Here is a 21,204-nt window from a genome sequence, read left to right as displayed (position 1 = left end):
GGAAAAAAAGGTACCTGTGTAGGGAAAATTCTGTAGGGGAAAATATTTGAAATGAGAAGATTACATTGAAGCGCATTTTGCTGTTCCGTGCATGTTTTTTTTTTTTCGTGTCGCGCGTTTTTAACTAATTAAAAATGACCAATACTTTCACCTCCAATCACGAATAAACATCCAACACATAAATTCTCCCAACTTCCCCGATTGGCTACTTTAAGCCTCACATTAGCAACTTCTTCACAAAATATAATTTAAAATAGAAAATAACACATTTTTCACTTAAAAAATTAACAAAAAAAAAGTAAAACATTATTGAAAAATTTAAATAGTATCTTCCCGCTTTAAAAAATAATCAAAGAAGAATAAATAAATGAAATAAAATTTAAAAAAAAAAAGCGTAATACAACCAGCCCATAAGTCCCCCCCCCTTACCCTTCTTCTTACCTCAATGATCTAATCTGAATTATTACAGATAAAAAGAATATTCATTGAAACAGCGAGAAGCCTTCATGCTGCCCAGAAAGCGAGAGGGGAAATATCCCTACAGATTTTCCCTATGAAGGTACCTTTTTTACCGGGTCCTTTTTTTCCAGGGACCCTTTTTTCCGTACCTTTTTTTCCAGGGACCTTTTTTTCCGTCTACCATCGAAAGGTATAGATCCTAGCCAACCCTGGGCAAATATGAACATTTGTTAATAAAAAAAAAATTTCAAGTTTAAAACCTAATTAGCACCTTAGCAATTGTAGTTGACGCAAAAGATCATGATAAGGAAGTATCCCTATATTATCCATATATTGATGTTACAATACAGGATCTTTATAATTAAAGTTCCACTTTGAAATGGCTATAAAAATAAAGCTACCCTACCAAATGTCATTAAACTTGGTAAATGTCTATAACAGAATATGGGTTTTAGTTCCCGCAAAAAAAAAAAAGTTCAAAAATTCACCACCAGTGGTGAATGGCGCTGTATGCAATAAAGTTAAACGAAATAACAGAGGAAACATCAGTTGCAAACACTTTTATTGTTGCTACAAAGCATGCTCAATGTGGCATCCGCCATTTTCTGAAAGCAAATTAAATCACAATATTGCATTCTCAACAGCACTTCTTAGCATATCTGGAGAAATATTACGGACATGTCTGTGTATCGCATTCTTCAATTCCACTAAATTGGTTATGTTATCACCATAAACAATGGCTTTGAGATAACCCCACAACCAGAAGTCGCAGGGGTTGAGGTCTGGTGATCGGGGTGGACAAGAAATAGGGAAGTTTCAGGCTACAATACGATCATTCGTGAAATGTTGCTGCAGTAACTGTTTTGACACACCTACCAGTGTGAGGTGGAGCCCGTCCTGCACAAAGATCGTGGTGGCTAAAAAGCCCCGTTGCTGAAGTTCAGATATCACGAAACGTCTGAGCATCGATTCTAAGCGAGCAGCCGTCACAGTGCATGTCACGGATCCAGCTGCCGATGGCTCTTCAAAGAAAAAAAGTCCAATTATGAAATTTGCTGTCATACCGCACCAAACGGTGACTTTAGGCGAATATAATGGAACATCGTGGATAACATGAGGGATTTCTTTGGCCCAAGTCCTGCAGTTATGGCTGTTGACATCCCCATTTAAGTAAAAATGTGCCTTATCTTTCCGCATAATGTTCCATGGCCATTTGATGTCCACCTCCATCTGTGCCACAAAACTCAAAGCAAATGTTTCTCTTAAAGCCGGATCTCTAGGTTGAAGTTGTTGAACAAGTTTGATTTTGTAAGGGTAGTATTGCAACACTTTCCGAACGATTTTGTACACCGTACTCAATGGTAAGTCGAGTCGACGTGCAACAGCACTTACGCTGCAGGTCCCCTGTCTGGTGTCTATTGCTGCTTCCTCTACTGCTAATGCAACAGCCTCCTTGGTTTCCACAGACACAGATTTTCGTCCACGCCCAAGTGCAACAGATAACAAACCTGTGGCTTGAAATTTTGCCATCATTTGGTGTCATTGGACCTCGGCGTTTTCCTCTTACAGTGCGGAATTTTTGTAAAGCCCTCCGTTCATTGCTGTCGCATTCATAGGCCCCGTTTACATGAGCAATCTATTAATCCAGGGTAAAAGAAGGGTACAGGGATTTTACAGGGCAATGTATAATCGGTAAGAAAACCCGTTTACACGCAAAAGAATTTCAACCCCGGATTTTCAAACAACTTCCTCTACGTCATTGGTCACATGATAAATCGGAAGTAAGAAAATATATCCCATCACTCCTTGCAATATTTTTGTTTACATTTTGAGGTAAAGTTTTTTATACTTTTCATTTAAAATGGATAATATTCAAATAATATCATTGTTATTCATTCAAAATATTGAAAATGCTTTGAGCGACATAAATGATGCTCGGAAAAGGCGTATTAAAAGGATGTTAAACATCCTGTGCAGATCAGCAGTTTCATCCTTAAGTTTAGCATTTCCGCACAGGAGAATGTGGAAACAAATACAGCATTCAGAATGGTTTGAAAAGACAGTTCTCCAACATTATGATGATAGTAGATAGAAAGAAACTTTTAGAATAAACAGGTATGTTTGGATATTTTATTTGTATAAATTATATTATTTAATATATATTTATTTAACTCCTATAATCTGAATGTAACTCGTGCTTTTCTGATCAATCAACAAAAAAGAATGTAATTTCGCCAAAAATTAAGATAACAATTGTTAACATACTTAATATATGCAGGACATTTAAGTAATTTTTTTTCATCCTATTTTTCTGTAATAGTGTATATTTTAATTTAAAAGTTCAAAGAATAGGCTTAAATATTTAAACATAAATTATTGATTCGGATAGAAAATGATGTGTTTTTCAAACCCATTACCCTTATTTTGTATGAAAATATTGGCACATTCGCCCCTTAAAATTCTGCTATACCCTGATAATTGGCAATATATTTTATGTCAAAATACACTACATGAGCTATGGGTGTCTTTTCATTTACACAAAATCATTCACTTTTAATTACTTGTTTCTCTATTCATGTTTAATGATTTTATTTTTTCTCTTTATAGGTCAACATTTACAATCATCTGTGACTTCCTTCGCCCTCATCTCCAAAAGAAGAAAGTGGTACGAGATGTTTTCTCAGTTGAAGTAAGAATAGCTGTGATGTTACTGCGACTCAGCAGCTCTTCTGAACTTCGAAATATTGCTGAGTTATTTGGAATGGCAAGGAGCACTGTGTGTGTTATTGTGCAACAAACAACTCGAGTGGTGGTGAGTTGCTACATGGAGGAATTGAAATTTCCTGAAGGAGATGAAGTGTCCATTGCGACAGACTCCTTCTTTGGTGTCTGTGGACTACCAGGAGTGTTGGGTGCTTTAGATGGCTGTCACATTCCTATAAAAGCTCCAATTAGAAATAAAAAAGACTATTTTAACCGAAAGCAGTTTTACAGTGTTGTTTTACAAGCAGTGGTGAACCACTAGAAGAAATTTATAAATTTAAATTTTGGGTGGCCAGGATCTGTACACGATGCAAGGGTTCTGGCAAATTCTGAGCTGTTCGTGCAGTGTGAATCAGGCATCTTAGACAATTATTTTTGTGAATTGCCTGGTGCTGCATCCAAAATTCCCCCTTACATTGTTGCTGACCCAGCCTATCCTTTAAAACAGTGGCTGATGAAGCCATTTAGTGGTGCTTTAAATGGGCAGCAAGCTACCTTCAATAAGAGGCTTAGTCGGTGCCGAGTGTATGTCGAGCATGCATTCGGCATGTTGAAAGGACGCTGGAGGTGCTTATTGAAGGCCAATGACTCCCAGCTGAAAAATTTAAAGTACCAAGTACTTGCATGTTGCACAATATCGCACAAGATATTCAAGATGAGTATCTTTACGAATGGGACGATAACTCAACATTATGTAATGACCCAACTGTTTATCCTGTGCTATACTCCAATGACAGTAAATCAAAAAGAAATCTGCTTATGTCTTGGGTACAAAATTATGGATAATTTATGTATGGTATTCCTTTGTTGAATGTTGTGCTGCTAATATTGATTTTTTTTAGATAAATCTAATGTACTAAATTATTGTTTTAAAGAAATTGAATTTTCAAAATAAATCTATATTGCAAAATAAATTCCATGTTATAAATGAATCTATTAAAAAAATACTGATAAATCATTAATTAGACAATCATCAAAAAATCAAATTAGAAAAAATAATTTTACTTTTAAATCATAATTAATTCAAGAATAATGACAAAATATATAAGGCAAAAATTTATTAACTTCATCATGATAGAAAATTTATTTTTTTATATTTTCTTTTAATAATTTTAACATTTCTGCATTTTGCTGAATAATGGTGTTGCGAAAAGTTTCTCTCTTCTCTTCGGCTTTGATCTCAAGCCTCTCTTCGAATTCCAGGACTTTGTTTGTCGTTTCCTCCATAACTTTGCGTAGAGCCTCCTCAAAGTCATTGATGCGCCGACGCTTTCGGCCCTGTTTTATTGTTTTAACCTGGTTATTGACCCTTGGTGTTGATGTACTTGGTTGAGTTAAATTTTCAGAAAAAGAATCCTCCACCAAGTCTGTTTCATCTCTGAAATTAAAAAAATAAATAAAAGCACTGTTTATCCAAACATATTAAACAACAAACAAATTGATAATTACAGGTAGCTTGACCTCAATCGGAGCTGAAAAATTTTTGGGGGGACAGGTAGTGCTGCCATTCAATATTTTTCAAGCACTATTGAGGAGAATAACACCAAAATTCATATGTAGTTTTATCTTGACCTAAATTGGGACTTATTAGATTTCGGCGGGAATTGCTGTACAAGAGTGCAATATTTTTGTTACTTTGTTATGAGAAATTTTATGGCTGCTAGAGTAGGTGTGATTTTTGCATTATAAGGTAGTGCTTTGGCAGCATTCTTCATTAAAAGGCCATGTGGCTGCCTTTCCTACATTTGTGTTATTTCAGGCTGTAATTTTGTATTTTCAATTACTTCATTTTAATCACTGATAAGGAAGTTTTGTGATAGTGAGATCATTCTAGGTTTTCCTTTCTCACAGAAAAACAATATCCTATGAAAATCTTCAATTATTTTTCAGATTGAAACATTTCTAACAATTTTCTTTAATGTTATTTAAATAAAATAACTATTATGATTGTGTAAAATTATAATTATTTAAAATAACTAAAAATTAATATTCAATTATTTACTGATGGATTATAGTACAATTTTGAACTCTAAATTTGAATAATTTTTTCATATTTTAATCATATACCTAGTTTTATTTAATACTGTGATTAAAAAAGAAAAAAAAAATACAACTCATTTATACTTACATTGGTTCATAATCAATCTCCTGTGAATGAATTTTTTCGGCCTCATCCTGGTTGGTTTGTTCAGATGTATTTATTTCATCTTCATCGTTCAGAATTACAGAATGTAAATGTCCATCCATGTCTGGTTCATCATCATTTAGAGTATTGTCAGAAACTAAAAATTTAATTTAGAATAAGAAATCAAACAGTAATAATACACGAATGACATTAAAAAAAGGTAAACTTGTGTGAAAAATTGTAACGTTTAGATATATACTTAAACTATATGTATATTGATGTTCATACAAAATTTTTTAGTATTCCAATTATTTTATTGAGTCTCTAAATCTTTCATTTTTATATTATTAACTGCTATAAGCTATTTATAATATAGACCAGGGCTGTCCAACAGGCAGCCTGCCAACCTATATTGTGCTCCCTGCAAGCTTCTTATTCAGCATATTTCTTTTTTCGAAATTTTAGGGTATCAAGAAGCATCCGGGTCAACCATTCTTGGTCAAGCCGATGTTATTGATCATGAAAAAGATCATACTTATGATTTATAATATTTATTGATTGTTTTGTGTTCTTAAGATATTTAAATTAAACAAAACTAATTTTAAACAAAAAAAATTTATTTAAAAAGATTTTTTTTGGTTAAATTTAAGTAAAAAAATATGCAAAGATGCTCATAAATACTTTGTTTTATAAGTGACATTTTTGTATATTAATTCACATTAATTTTGCCCACTTTGGTGTTTCGTGATTGAAGAAAAGTTAACATAAGCAGAAAATTATTGATTATGAAAAATATAATGCATATATTTTTTAATATTTAATGTTCTTTTTTATAAAAAAAAAATTAAAAAAAAAATTCCAGAAAAGTGTGTTTTTTTTTCTATAAAAGTAATTTTTTTTTATGAAATATATTTGCTTGCTGTAATATATTTAAACAACCTAAAGATTAATATTTTACTTTTAAAAAAGTCATCGATTAATACATAACATGTTATAAACTAACTTTATACATACTACTTACATAATAAATAATTTAACTTTTACTTTTTATTGTATAAGAGGTTTTAGTTAAACTTTCTCAAACTGCGGCCCGCCAGGTGATCAGTGACCGGATTTCTGGCCCGCCGGCTCTTTGCAGTTGGACAGCTCTGATATAGACCAATACGGTATAATTCTTTTTTTTTTTTTTTTGTAATGTTTTCTTCTTGTAGTGATGTTAACGTTCATAATTAATGAGTAGGAATTTTTAAATTGTAAATGTTAAGTTTGAACAAATACAATTTAGATAACACTAACCCGAGAAAAATAAAACTAGCTCTTAAAATTAGTTAGACACATTTATCATTCAATGAAAGATACAGCTCAAAAGATACATTTCTCATAAAAAAAGAGCTTTTTTTTCTCTATTCACAGTAACAAAGTGATAGTTTATTTAGGTTTGATGTTTAAAATATTACACCTTACTTATAATTTCATTTGTGACCCTATAATGAAATAAGTTTCTAATGAATAAATTAGTGCTTTTAGTAAAATCATTGTAATCCCGATAATTTTTAAATGTAATTTGAATAGCATATCGGTTGTGACATTGTCTGTAATTTATTTACAAAAATATTTCACAAGAGCATAAAAAGTAGAATGAAAATAGTATACAACTTACTTGGTTTTCTGAATCCAATATCACAGGTTATCACTGGATTTATATTATCTCTGTCTCCTAGAATTCTATTTAGCTGTTCATAGTGCTGGAACCTGCATTTAGATATTGCTCCCGCACCACTTTTTCTAGTTGAATCTACCACTTCTTTGTATTTTTTTTTATGGTTTTCAATTTATTTTTTATTTGATCGGTAGATCTGTGAATGTTTGATTGCGACAACTCGATAGCAATATTTTTATAAGTCTCGTTGTCGCGGACCGTACCATCAAATTTTTTTTCTATCATATACACTTCATATATGCTTAGTAAGACTTTTGTTTCAAGATCGTTCCAACGATCAGCTGGCTTCTTTTCTTTTTTTTTCCGCCATTATTTGAAACAAATTAAAATATTTTCACGTTCCGAGTTCCAAAACAAAACACCCCCTGAGGGGGTTTACCTTCTTTAGGTAGACACAGGGAGTCACGCCCCGGGGTACCCTAGTGATCTGTCCTCCCTTCCGTTTCTTCTCCCTTTTCTACTACTTTCTCCTTTCTCTTCCCCCTTGTCGTGGTTGCCGAATTTACTGGTAAGGGTTTTTTGTCTGTGTTCGATTACCACCCTGTTGTATCGGACCCAGATGGGAAGAGACCACCCACGTGTTGGCCGTGCGTGGAGACCCGTGTCCCTGGAAAAGGGGATCCTGGCAGTTGAGGGGCATCCTGGTACCCCAATACACTGCTTTGGCCCTTGCTTCAGGTAAACTGGAGGTGCATATTGGCCTGTATGCATCAACCGGCTAGTCACGACCGTCAACTGTTGTCTAGGGTCAAGTCCGGGGTCACTTACTGGGCACCTCGTTAAGGGTGGAGGCTGCTTCAGGGGTGACTCGCGGACGTATAGCTATTGGTTAGCATCGGTGTCAGGTAACGAATTATGTTACTTGCATCCCCTTAGTAGGACTCCGTGGTGGGTGATGCCGCTTGTAGTAGAACTGTTTTTATTTTCTATGGCTGAAGTTAGTACGGTGTTGAGTTCCGCACACCAATGCAAAAACAGCGGAACATTCTTAGCACCATGTGAATACGCTCGTTACTTTTTGATGAATCTGACAAACCCAAACTTACCTAATACTTCATTTACCCACGTATCTCCATTTCTGATACACAAGGCTCTTCTTTCCATTCTGGTTACCTTGAAAAAAAGCGCCTCATACCAAACTTTCAGAGTGGTTTTCGTAAGGGAAGATCCACAATTGACAACATCGTTGCTCTTGAGTCTAGAATTCGCAATGCTTTTGTCCGGCGCAATCATCTAGTCTCTATCTTTTTTGATATCGAGAAAGCCTATGATCGGACCTGGAGATATGGAATTCTGAAGGCACTGTTTGATATGGGTCTCCGTGGTCGTTTGCCAATTTTCATAAAAAATTTCTTGCTCCGACGCTATTTTCGTGTTAAGCTTGGATCCAACTTTTCTGACCTATATATTCAGGCTGAGGGTGTTCCCCAGGGCAGTGTGCTAAGTGTCATATTGTTCATCGTTCATATTTCACTAGTTTTAAACGTACTGCAACCTGCTGTCTTTGGCTCTCTATATGTTGATGATCTACAAATCTCATGTTCGGGATCCGACATGAGAATCATCGAGCGACAACTTCAGTTAGCAGTGAATAAAATTTTAGACTGGTGTGATCATAATGGCCATACCCTCTCACCTTCTAAAAGTGCATGCATTCATTTCTGTCGGAAACGCGCACTTCATAATGATCCTGTCATTTTCATTCATAACATTGCTATACCAGTTGTACCACATGCAAAATTTTTAGGAGTCACCTTTGATAGCAAGTTAACTTTTATCCCTCACATCAAACAATTACGAAAGCGATGCGAGCAAAAACTGAATATGTTGCGTGTTCTCTCAAATACGTACTGGGGAGCGGATCGCGTAGCACTTTTACGCATTTATCGGGCCCTGATACTTTCACGGCTTGATTATGCATGCGTTGTTTATGGTACTGCAACCACCTCTAACTTACGAATCTTGGACACAGTACATCATACTGCTTTACGCATATGTTCCGGAGCATTTCGTACTTCCCCGGTTGAAAGCTTATATGTTGTTTGTCACCAGATACCATTATATCTACGTCGCATCCAGCTGTCTCTTACATATTACTTTAGTATCATGTCCTCTAAATCGCATCCTTTAAAGCATGATGTTATTTCATCAAGCTTGGAGCGACTGTATATTGCTAGACCATCACACATTCCCCCACTTCATGCTCGCACACGCTCACTTATCCAATCATTTGATATTTGTGAATTACCATCACAATCAGTGGATCACTTTCTCATACCACCATGGACCATTTCACCATACCAATCTATTTCCCTTTTCAAGTTACACGATAAAGCCAACGTTACACCCTGCATTTTTCATACACTTTTCACTGCACATCGTCACCAATATTCACATCATGTACCGATTTATACAGACGGTTCAAAATCTGCCGGATATGTAGGATGCGGGGTCATCATCGCTGATGATACATTTAGCTATAAAATCCCAGATATTTGCTCGGTCTTCACTGCTGAAGCTGTGGCTATCCTTATGGCACTACGTCTAATTTCCTCACGCTCTACTCGGAAGTATTGCCTATACTCCGATAGTATGAGCGTTTTGAACCAACTAGAAAAGTTTCACTATGATAGTCATCCAATTTTATATATCATCATTCATTTGTTAATCACTCTTCAGAAGAATGGCTTCGAGATAATATTTTGCTGGGTACCAAGTCATGTTGGTATCCCAGGGAATGAACGAGCTGACTCAGCTGCACGATCTGCCACATCTGTCTTATCATTGTCCATACCTTTCGCCGATGTGAAGATACACATCCGAAAATTTGTAACATCAATATGGCAACAACAATGGGATCTCAAAGTCTTTAATAAATTGCATAACATTAAATCTGATTTAGACAGTTTGCCAGTGCTGCGTTTGCGCAGTGCTGATGTGAAGCTCAACCGCCTCCGAATCGGTCACACCCGGTTGACGCATCTCCATTTACTATTCGGAGAGCCTCCCCCTGAATGCAGTACTTGTAACGTTCCTCTCACAATTCATCATATTTTAATAACGTGTTCATGTTTTAATCAACATCGTTTAAAGTTTTTTGGAAGTTCTATTTTATGCATGCAAGATTTCTTGGATGGGATTCACCATCCGAACATTTTTGCATTTTTACGTGCCGTTGGTATTTTTAACTGCATATAAAAGTTTTAACACATCTACTGTTTTATACACTCTTATCACCTTTGCTCATTTTACTTAGTATTTCGCGCGTTTCATATTGTATTCATACTTTTATCTTGTTTTATTCACTTTGTACTGTTTTATCAGTTTTAATTGTGCTGCAATTAACATTCCGCATTCACTCATACGTTTGAACTGTTCCACCATATTGTTTGGCGCAGCATGTCCTCATTTGGACCTTGTGCCACTAAACCCTACATTCAATCAATCAATCTTTCCATTCTGGGAGAAGTTGCCTCAGTAAAAAAGCTACGCTCTGGTGACCTCTTAGTTGAAGTCTCCTCTGCAAAACAGGCAACTATTCTGTCAACATGCACCACCATGTGTTCATTTAATATAACAGTAACACCTCATAGATCTTTAAACACCTCTCGTGGCGTCATATCTGAAACAGAATTTATAAATGACACAGAAGACATGATATTAGATAACCTTCAATCTCAAAACGTTACATCTGTTAGAAGGATTAAGATTCGCAGGGATGGTAAACTCATCCCTACGAAGCACCTTATCCTCACTTTTGCGTCTGCTAAATTACCGACTGAAATTAAAATGGCTTGGATTAACTGCCCGGTTCGGCCTTATATCCCAAATCCTTTACGTTGTTACCAATGTCAAAGGTTTGGGCATTCAAAAACATCTTGCCGAGGTCGACCGGTGTGTGCCCGTTGCTCTAGTACAGAGCATGAAGACACTTCTTGCGAGCTGCCACCTCTTTGCGTCAACTGCAAGGGTGATCACGCAGCTTACGCCAGAAGTTGTCCGAAATGGTCACAAGAAAAGGAAATCCAGTCAATTAAAGTATTACAAAACTTAACATTCAACGAAGCCCGCAGAATAGTTACGGCCCGCACTCCCCGTCCGGGTGTGTCCTATTCAGCAGCAGCTAAAACTTCATATCGCACAGTAAGTACGCAGACAGATTCCTCAATATCATCTACTCCACAACAAGCAAAACAAAATCCAAAATTTAATTTTACCGGACCATCTACTTCTCACAGATCTGTATCCAAATCTCCACCTCCAAAAACATCTCGAATGACATCCCCAGAAAAGCCTCGTCCTGCTTTAAAGCAGCGTTCGAATATAAAGTTACCACCTAGCCTAAAACCAGGTATTCCTAAAAAGAATAAAGACCCAAAATTTATACAAATCGCTAAAAAGTCCACTTCAGATATCTTGCAGAAGATGGACACAGAAATAACACTACATCCATCGGATGACGAATCGGTTTTCGACGACCCACCGATGGATGTTACGTCTAAATCAAAAAGATAATGGCAAGTTCCATTATCTCTTGGAATTGTCGCAGTGTGCGAAATAAAATCTCAGACATCAGAGATATAATTTTTAAATATCAGCCATCATGTTTTTCAATCCAAGAAACTCATTTAACATCCTTTGATAATTTTAATGTTCATAATTATGCATGTTACCGAAACGACCATGACGCCGGTAGTAGACCTAATGGTGGTGTCGCAATTTTAACATCAACAAGTTTTCCATCAATTCGTCTTTCATTGTCAACGTCATTACAGGCTATTGCAGTTAAGATTCATCTAAACATTACGATTACAGTCTGTTCAATTTATATACCTCCACATGCTTTAGTTTCACAACATGATTTAAACTCATTAATTCATCAGCTGCCTACACCTTTCATTTTGCTTGGGGACTTTAATGGTCACAATGAACTATGGGGTAGTTCCGACACCAATGCTAGAGGGCATCAAGTTGAAATGCTCATCCATGATCATAATCTATGTTTACTGAATCAAGGTGAAGACACTCACTTTCATGAACCAACGCGAACTTTTCATTGCATTGATCTTGCTTTATGTTCACCTGCGCTTTTACCCTTTTCAGAATTTTCGGTTGATAATGATCTTCATAGTAGCGATCATTTCCCAATCATTGTTTCATATACATCTACTGCTTCTATCACTACAAAACCTTCTACATTTATTTACCATCGTGCTGATTGGAGGCTTTTCGCACAGCTTGCTGAAATTACAGAAGATATGATATCAGATGAAAATCTTGAAGCTGCTGTTGAAACGGTGACTTCTGTGATCATCAATGCTGCACATAGTAGCATACCAAAAACATCAACTTCTCGTCCCCGGCATCGCAAGCCTTGGTGGACTGCTGAATGCTCCGCAGCTCACAAAGAGAAGCAGAGGCTATGGAACATCTTCCGTCGGTATCCTACAACAGAACATCTTGTCGATTTTAAACGAGCTAAAGCGATTGCACGCAGGATTCGGCGCCAAAGCCAGAGAGAATCTTGGTCACGCTATGTTTCATCCATCACATCTACAACATCTTCCAGACAAGTCTGGTCGAGGGTCAAGAAAGCGAATGGTATCTACCGTGAATTCCATCTTCCGGTATTTGATATAAACGGTATCACGCACTCTGACCCTGTAGATGTGAGTAACATCTTGGGTGAAACATTCGCTGCCGTATCTAGCATTGACAGTTACAGCTCAGCTTTTCAAGCTCACAAGCATAGAGTTGAAGCCCAGACGCTGCAGTTTACGACTCGACGGCAATTTCAATATAATTGTAACTTCACATTTCATGAATTGCAACGAGCGCTGTCAAAAGCACCCAATACGAGCCCCGGCCTTGATGGTGTATCATACCACATGCTTCGCCATTTGACTTCTGCATCTTTGCAGAATATCCTGTTACTTTTTAACAGATTATGGACGGAGCAGATATACCCATCAAGTTGGCGGCTGGCTCTAGTGATACCAATTTTAAAGCCAGGTAAGGATCCAACGGAACCAACAAACTACCGCCCAATAGCTCTGACTAGCTGCTTCAGCAAGGTATTTGAGCGTATGGTCAACTCTCGCTTGGTTTACTTTTTGGAGAAGAAAAAACTCATCCCCGACTTTCAAAGTGGTTTTCGAAAGGGCAGGTCGACCATTGATAACATTGTTGCATTAGAAACACGTATCCGGAATGCTCTTGTCCGACGTAACCATTTTATCTCTATCTTCTTTGATATTGAGAAGGCATACGATCGGACATGGAGATACGGCATTCTAAAGGCATTGTTTAATATGGGCCTCCGTGGTCATCTACCTATGTTTATCAAAAACTTTTTGAGTCAGAGATATTTTCATGTTAAACTGGGTAGTACACTTTCTGATCTCTACATCCAATCTGAAGGTGTTCCACAAGGTTGTGTTCTGAGTGTTACACTTTTCATAGTTCATGTTTCCTCCATTTTAAACATTCTACCCCCTGCAGTTTTTGGCTCACTTTATGTTGACGACCTCAATGTCTCATGCTCAGGATCTGACATGAGAGTAATCGAACGTCAGTTACAACTTGCTGTCAATAAAATAGTAAAATGGTGTGATGAGAATGGCCATACCCTTTCACCTTCCAAAAGCTCATGTGTACATTTTTGTCGGCAACGTCGGCTTCACAATGATCCTGTAATTCATATCCATAACATTGCTATACCAGTCGTTATGGAAACAAAATTTCTTGGAGTCATTTTCGATCATAAGCTTACTTTTCTGCCTCACATAAAACAATTGCGGAAAAGATGCGAGAGATCCCTAAATATGTTACGGGTGCTTTCTAACACGTTTTGGGGTGCTGACCGTACCGCGCTATTGCGAATTTACCAAGCACTTATACTGTCGCGCATTGACTATGCATGCACAGTTTATGGAACGGCTTCTGCATCTAACTTAAAACGTCTAGATACGGTGCATCATACGGCGTTACGCATATGTAGTGGAGCATTTCGCACTTCTCCTGTTGAGAGTTTGTATGCTGTGTGTCATCAACCTTCTCTCGATTTCAGACGCATGCAGCTCTCTTTAACATTTTACTTTCGCGTCCTGTCATCTTCATCGAACCCTCTTCGACGTGAGATTATTCCACTAAGTTTACAACGATTATATGATGCACGACCCTCATATATACCACCTTTTAACTCTCGCATGCGATCACTCATTCAGACATTTGATTTTTGTGATATACCATCGCAATCTGTAAATTATTTTCTCATCCCACCATGGACTATTTCATCATATTATCTTGATTGTTCATTTGTGTCATACAGTAAATCTAATGTCTCACCTAGCATTTTTCAACAGCTGTTCACTTTCCATCGTCATCAGTATATACAATACATAGCAGTTTTTACAGATGGATCTAAGTTCCCTGGACATGTTGGTTGTGGGATTGTTGTGGCTGACATTACTTACAGCTACGACATTCCTGCAATTTGCTCCGTTTTTACAGCGGAAGCATTTGCTATCCTTTTAGCTTTAAGACTCATTTCTTCGCATTCGGCTAGAAGATTTTGTATATACTCGGATAGTTTGAGTGTTTTAAGACAGTTAGAACATGTGAGAAACGAAGCTCATCCAATTTTAATTTTTATTCAACATGTATTGACTTCTCTATACAAGAAGGGTTTTAAAATTTTATTTTGCTGGATTCCCAGTCATGTAGGTATCAAAGGAAATGACAAAGCTGATTCTGCTGCACGATCTGCCTCTTCTCCAATAACATTGTCTGTCCCATTTTCTGATATAAAAAACCACATTCGCAAACTTTTTCAGTGTTTATGGCAGCAACACTGGGACCTGCAAGGCGAAAACAAATTACATTCTGTTAAACCTACTTTGGAGCCTTGGCCTGCACTGCACATGCGCAGGACAGATGTCAAACTCACCCGCTTGCGAGTAGGACATACTCGACTTACTCACCTTCATTTGCTATTTGGAGAACCTCCTCCCAAATGCAACGATTGCAACGTTTTACTCACGATTCATCACATTTTAATACTTTGTCCATGTTTTAACCAGCTTTGCCTCACCTTTTTTGGTAGCTCCATTTTATGCATAAAAGACTTGTTAGATGAAAACCATCATCCTAACATCTTTGCTTTTCTTCGCACTATTGGTATTTTAAACAGTATATAAGAGATTTATCATTTATCAAGTTTTATCCACATATAAAAATACTTGTATTTTCACTGTTTTAGAATTCTCATCATTTTTACTATACTTATTGTGTAATTGTACTCTAGTCTACTTTTTAATATGTTTTTAAAACCGTGTGTCTGGCGCAGCATGTCCTCTCTGGACCTTGTGCCATTAAATCTTACATTCAATTCAATTCAATTCCAAAACAAAACACATGGGCCCAGAACGTAAACAATCACGTGACTCGCAATGCATCTCGGGAAAGCGAGGTGAGCTTACCCTGCATATTTCCATCTCCTACTAGGAATTATTATACCCTTCTTTCAGTCCTTCAATTTTTCCCTGCGTAGGGGAAGAAGGGTAGAAAATGACGAAAATTCCAGCTTTTACCCCGCATTTTTGTGCATGTAAACGGGGCTATAGTAACATTTCACGAGCAAAGCACGGTCTTGCATGGTAACAGACATTGTCGACTCAGAACACTGACAACTAAGACAAGGCGCCTTTATTTTATAACTGCAAAGTCACATGACGTGTAAAACAAATTTGCATATTTCACATTTGTTTAACACTATTGCATACAGCGCCATTCACCGCTGGTGGTGAATTTTTGAACTATTTTTTTTTGTGCTGGGAACTAAAATCTTATGACCTCTTATAGACATTTACCAAGTTTGATGATATTGGGTCGGGTAATTTTATTTTTATAGCCATTTCAAAGTGGAATTTAATTATAAAGACCCTGTATACTAGAACATAGTTGTTTTGTTTTTCAATTAAATAATGACCTCTTACTTTAACTAAGAGAAATTACTATAAATTGGAAAATTTTACAAAAATGCATTTCTAAACAGGTGCTTAATTTCATAGATATTAATTGCTTTGTAGGTGTAAGCAAGTTCAATAAAATAAATTTCACTTACCTCTTCACATTCTTCTTTGGTCTTTGGCAAGGAAATAAATTCTTTGCACAATGATGCAATGACTTGGCTGACTCTGTGGACAACTCTACAGATAGTAGACTGCCTCATCTGGAAACAATCTCTCAGGAGAAGCTGAAAGCTTCCGGTGGCATGATAACGAAGTGCTATAATCACTTGTTCCAAAGGTGACAGGGCATTGTTTAGAGTCGATGAATAATGTAAATCTTTTTCTACGATGGACACTAATGTTCTAACACTTGCCTTATCCAGGCAAAATTCTTTTTTAAAATTCAACTCATCGAACGGACAAATTCTAGCTTTCTCAATATTTCAACGCTTCCTATTTTCGAGCTTTTCCAAAAACTATTTCTTGAAGTAAATTGTAATCTTCCATTTTGCAAAGAATCGAAAAACAATTAACAAATAGAAACAAAAAAGAACAGCAGAAATATAAAAAATACCGACGAAGTAAATAAACACTTGTTTATTGCGCATGCGCGGTTTCTCTGACCTGGAATATCTTCAGGTTAAAGTTACTTAACTCTGGGTTAGAGTAACTCGCAGTTACGTACACGGTGAAATGAAATTTTGGACTCTAACCTACAGTTGCTCTCTTAAAACCTGTTTTGAACTCTGACCGAGGGTTAGGGTCAATGGTGAATACGGGCGTTGAGTCTTTTTCTACGTCTCTTTCTTCTGACAGAGATTGTAGAGGCCAACCGTCATCCTCGCTTAATAACTTTCCGTCGCTAGTATCAGACGCGAAGAGTAATTTGTTGATTGCCTCTTGCATCAAACCTCTCATACGCTTGCTCATTTTTTTAAAACTCTAAATTTAACGCAGTGTAACTGAAAGTAAAAAAGAGTTGTTCATTTTATAATTAAACAACGCCATTTAGTGGGTCATTGAACGTCAAATGCAGTTGACTTTGAATAAAATTGTGGAATGGTGTGAGCAAAACGGTCGAATCCTCTTACCCTCTGAAAGCTTTTGCCGACATTCTTGTTGATTAAGTAGAATGCATTTTGATCCCATTATATCTATTCATAACATTGCCTGTTGTATTTGAAATAAAGTTTTTAGGTGTCATAAACTCACTTTTTATGCCTCATATTATATATCATTATTTGATATCGAAATTATGATTGATCATGACTAACAACCAGAATTACATGACGATTCCGCTCAAGAAGATGCTTCAAACACCGATAATTTTATTAAAAAAGATAATGTACATTGCGGAAAAAAGAAAAATTCAAGACCCAAAGACTACCGAATGAGATGCCTGGATGCAACAACGAAAAAGACAAAAGTGAACCTTCTTCAAACAAGAAAGCTTTGAAATCTAAGCGACGTTTCTATATTTGCCCATGTAATAAGGACAAAAAATCATCAACTGCATATGAAAAAGTTTTGTGCAAAGAACACACTCTTAGTATATGTCAAAACTGCATGAATAAAGAAAGCTACTTTTTGGATTATTTTGAGTATTTTAATGATATCGTGTGTTACTAATTTTTAAAAATCTTAAATTTTATAATTAAAATTATTTTGTTTTCAAATATTATGGTGAAAAGAGCTTTAACTATAATGTAAGCTTATAGGGTCCATAAAGACCCCACACGCGTTTTTGTGCTCAAACGGAAGGCGCGTCCTGCCGGGTTAAAACGATTTCTAACCCTAATTACATATTAATTCAAGATAAAATGCAATTATCTTTGTTTAATTAGAAACATCTCTGATAGCAAATTTATAATTATTTTAAATTAATTACAATTTTTAAAACAAAAATTGAATGAATTAGAAATGCAGAAAAAAATGCTCATTATATGGTATGACTTTTAAAAAATTTAAAATAAAAGAAAAATAATCAAGTTGCATAAGACTTAACATGTAATCGGTACAAGAAATAGTTTTAATTCAAAAGAAAGCTCAATTAACTTTGTTAAAAAAATACTCAAAATGATACATATATGCATAATAAATTTGAGAAGTACTCACAAATTCTTTTATCTATTTACTAATTATTTCAACTAAACTATCATCATTCCTGAATAATTAAATATTTAAGGTTATCAAACAATTTGTTTTTACAATGGTAGAACAAATCAAATGCATCTAAACAGCGATATTCAATTAAAAAAGTATTTAAAATTTTTGATTTTGTCAACATATAATATTTTAAATAAACTATCATTATCGCTCAACATGTTTCAAAATTACCAGAATGTATTTTTATGCAGAACTGAAACGGTTTTTTTTAAGCCAAATTTATTTACTGCATTTAATTTAAGTCAACAAGTTTTATTGCTTACAATTAAAATGCATATTAAAAAAAGATAAATAATATTTTCAGTAAAGAAACAATTTAGCAACATTATTGAAAGTATTATAAAAATTTAAAAAAGAAAAACTTAGAATTATTTTGCTTTTGAATTTTTTTTTTCATTTTAATATTAATGAATCTTTTTAATGTTAGGTTAAAAAAAAATGTCTTTAATTTTTCTTGATGTATTAAAAAAGTCCCAAGAGAGCTCAAAATATTCTTAAGTAACTAAGCTGTCTTTTAAAAACATGACATTTATCAAATTGAAATATTAGATTGTTGTTGTTGTCGTGTCTATGCTAGTGCAAAGATTAGAGTCCTCCATAAGTCTTGATAACAAGGTTTGCAAGTTCTGGAGCCCGATGGCCATGGAGAATTTCGATGGGAGGTGCTCCAAAAAAATATTAGATTAAAAATATGAATTAAAAAAACAATGAAACTAAAATTGATGATGATGATTGATTCATGATGATTATAAAAAATTATGTCTTAATCTTGCATATATTTAGTGTTCATATTTAAAACATGAGTTGTTGTACTATCCGGCTACTAAGGCGAGTTCGACATTCTAAAAGAATGTACCCACTTTTCGAAAAACTTCTCTCACAAGGTACTGAAGTAGCTAATACACGGTTCTTGCGCACCGATTTAGCGAGATGAAGGTACAAAGTCTTTTTTTTTTCTTTCTTTTCTGGGCAGCGGCCACTTTCTTATCAAAGTCACCCCATATCGATAATTCTTCGGATGCTGTTGTGGTGGGAATTTTATCGAAATTTGCTTTCTGCTTCCAACATTGTCGTGATTTATTTCACTCATTAGCATTTGTAGAACAGTTCTTTTAGCCAAACTGATTGACTGCTCGTCTTTAAATGGCTACTGAATTATTATTATTTTTTTTTTAATATTTCTGTTTCGTTGTTTCCGTCACTTTATCAGGGCCTCCGAAACTGCCCAACAATTTCCACTAATGACATTTAACAAGCGTTTTTTTGCAAACGCTAATCAGACCCTTAGTTGCGATGATAATTTGACTAACGGTAAAATAATTTTCACCACTCATTTCATTTGTGACGTCAACAAAGGGTTTTAGAATTTTGCACATTTCTTTTAGGACTCCCCATTCATCAAGACTGACAGTTTTCTTTATTTAGAAGAGCAATAGAAGTTTTCACTTCATTTCGGAGCTCTGTTAATCGCTCAAACATGTATTAGGTAGACTTCCAATGAATGGATATGTCTTGAAGTAACTTTTTTGGCTGGTTTGAGCCAGCCGAACTTTGACAATTCAGTAAGCGTTTACTGGCGGTAGTACTTCTTTTAAAATGGGACACAATCTTTTTACATTTATCCTGCTATTCTTTTATAATCTCTAACGAGTCCTGAACAATCAGGTTTAGGGTGTGGGCATAGCACCCAATTCTTTCTTGAGACATTTTTTAACCGCTAGTTTCATATTTAATGCATTATCTGAAACAATGCAATTTCTTTTACTCTTTATACCGCATTCTTCAATAATTCTCTCCATTTCTTGCTACAAATGTGAGAGTCCACCATTCTTGTAAATTCCAGCAAAATTTATTTCATCCTGAATTCATCATCGATGAAGTGAGCAGTTATGGTTAAATAAGATTCACATATCGATGACGTCCAACAATCCGCAGTTAGGCAAATTGTTCAACGTTTGTCATCACCTGTTTTATTTCATGTAGGCATTGCTCGTACTTCTTTGGCAGTAAACAACCGGAAAGTGTTTTACTGCTCGGTAGCTGATAAGGATTCAGTGCTCTAACAATTTTTTAAAAACCTTAATCCTCAACCACGCTAAATGGTTAAAAAATCAGTAATGAACATGTCCATTAAGACGTCATCAATTTTCGGCCTTTCATCTTAGCACATCTTTTTCGGCGCAAACTGAAAATTTTTGCTTTGCTGGAGTTTCGTTGGTGATTTTGATTGCCATTTTATTTACTTCAACGTCGTTTATTTCATTAGATGAGGATTCTTGCCTTTTAATATTCCATTGTAGTACTGTTGGATGAGCTCGATTTAGATGTTTTTTTTTTTTTCAAATTAGCTGTTGAAGTTTTATAAAAAAATTATCTCACTGGACTTTTTCACAGAGCTCATGAAAGAATAAAAATGTATGTAAATAGAAACACTCTGAATTAACTATTAAACTTCGAATATTTAACAAATAATAAGTAACAAACAAAAATGTAAATAAAAAGTAAAACTAATGCGACGTAACTTAAAGTATAACAAACAACGTAATACAGATATACAGAATTTAAAAATTAGTTCTCAAACCGATATTCAATCTACGAGGAAAGGGATTCAAAACGAAAAATAGTCAAGAATTTAAACTAGCCTTCACATCACAACTTCTTTTTCTGTTTACTTGATAGATTATCTCAGTTTAACACCACCTTTTTTCAGGTAGTCAATCATACTAGTTGAAAAGGAATACATTGGTTGGTTAGTCTAAAAATGGGGTAGGAGGGGTAAGCAGTCTTAGGATTGTTTCAGTTTATTTGTGAGAAAATTTCCTTAAGGTTAATTTTTCATTATTTTTTTTCTTCTATTAGCTATAAATAGTTTAGAATAATCAAATCCGAGCCACTGTGATACACTGAAAATAATGGAGTGTATGTGTGGAGAACACCCATCTTTCACTACCATGTGAAAA

General features: G+C 35.5%; 1 protein-coding gene across 1 annotated transcript; it reads right to left on the bottom strand.

The window, feature by feature from the left end:
• Positions 1–4,265: 4,265 nt before the first annotated feature.
• On the bottom strand, positions 4,266–15,519 carry LOC147803153 (uncharacterized). Its single transcript, XM_087153489.1, has 4 exons — positions 15,483–15,519; positions 7,008–7,432; positions 5,351–5,504; positions 4,266–4,600 (listed from the first exon to the last, which is right to left on the bottom strand). Exons 3-4 carry the CDS (start codon positions 5,467–5,469, stop codon positions 4,306–4,308), a joined length of 414 nt encoding a protein of 137 aa, XP_087009615.1. The 5' UTR covers positions 5,470–5,504; positions 7,008–7,432; positions 15,483–15,519; the 3' UTR covers positions 4,266–4,305.
• Positions 15,520–21,204: the final 5,685 nt, after the last annotated feature.

Source organism: Parasteatoda tepidariorum, chromosome 10, assembly GCF_982258835.1.
Source record: "Parasteatoda tepidariorum strain Cologne lab strain chromosome 10, Ptep-v5.0, whole genome shotgun sequence".
Taxonomy (NCBI): Eukaryota; Metazoa; Arthropoda; class Arachnida; order Araneae; family Theridiidae; genus Parasteatoda; species Parasteatoda tepidariorum.
The sequence above is the reverse complement of the archived record's forward strand: the minus strand, read 5'-3'. Positions and strand labels throughout refer to the sequence as shown.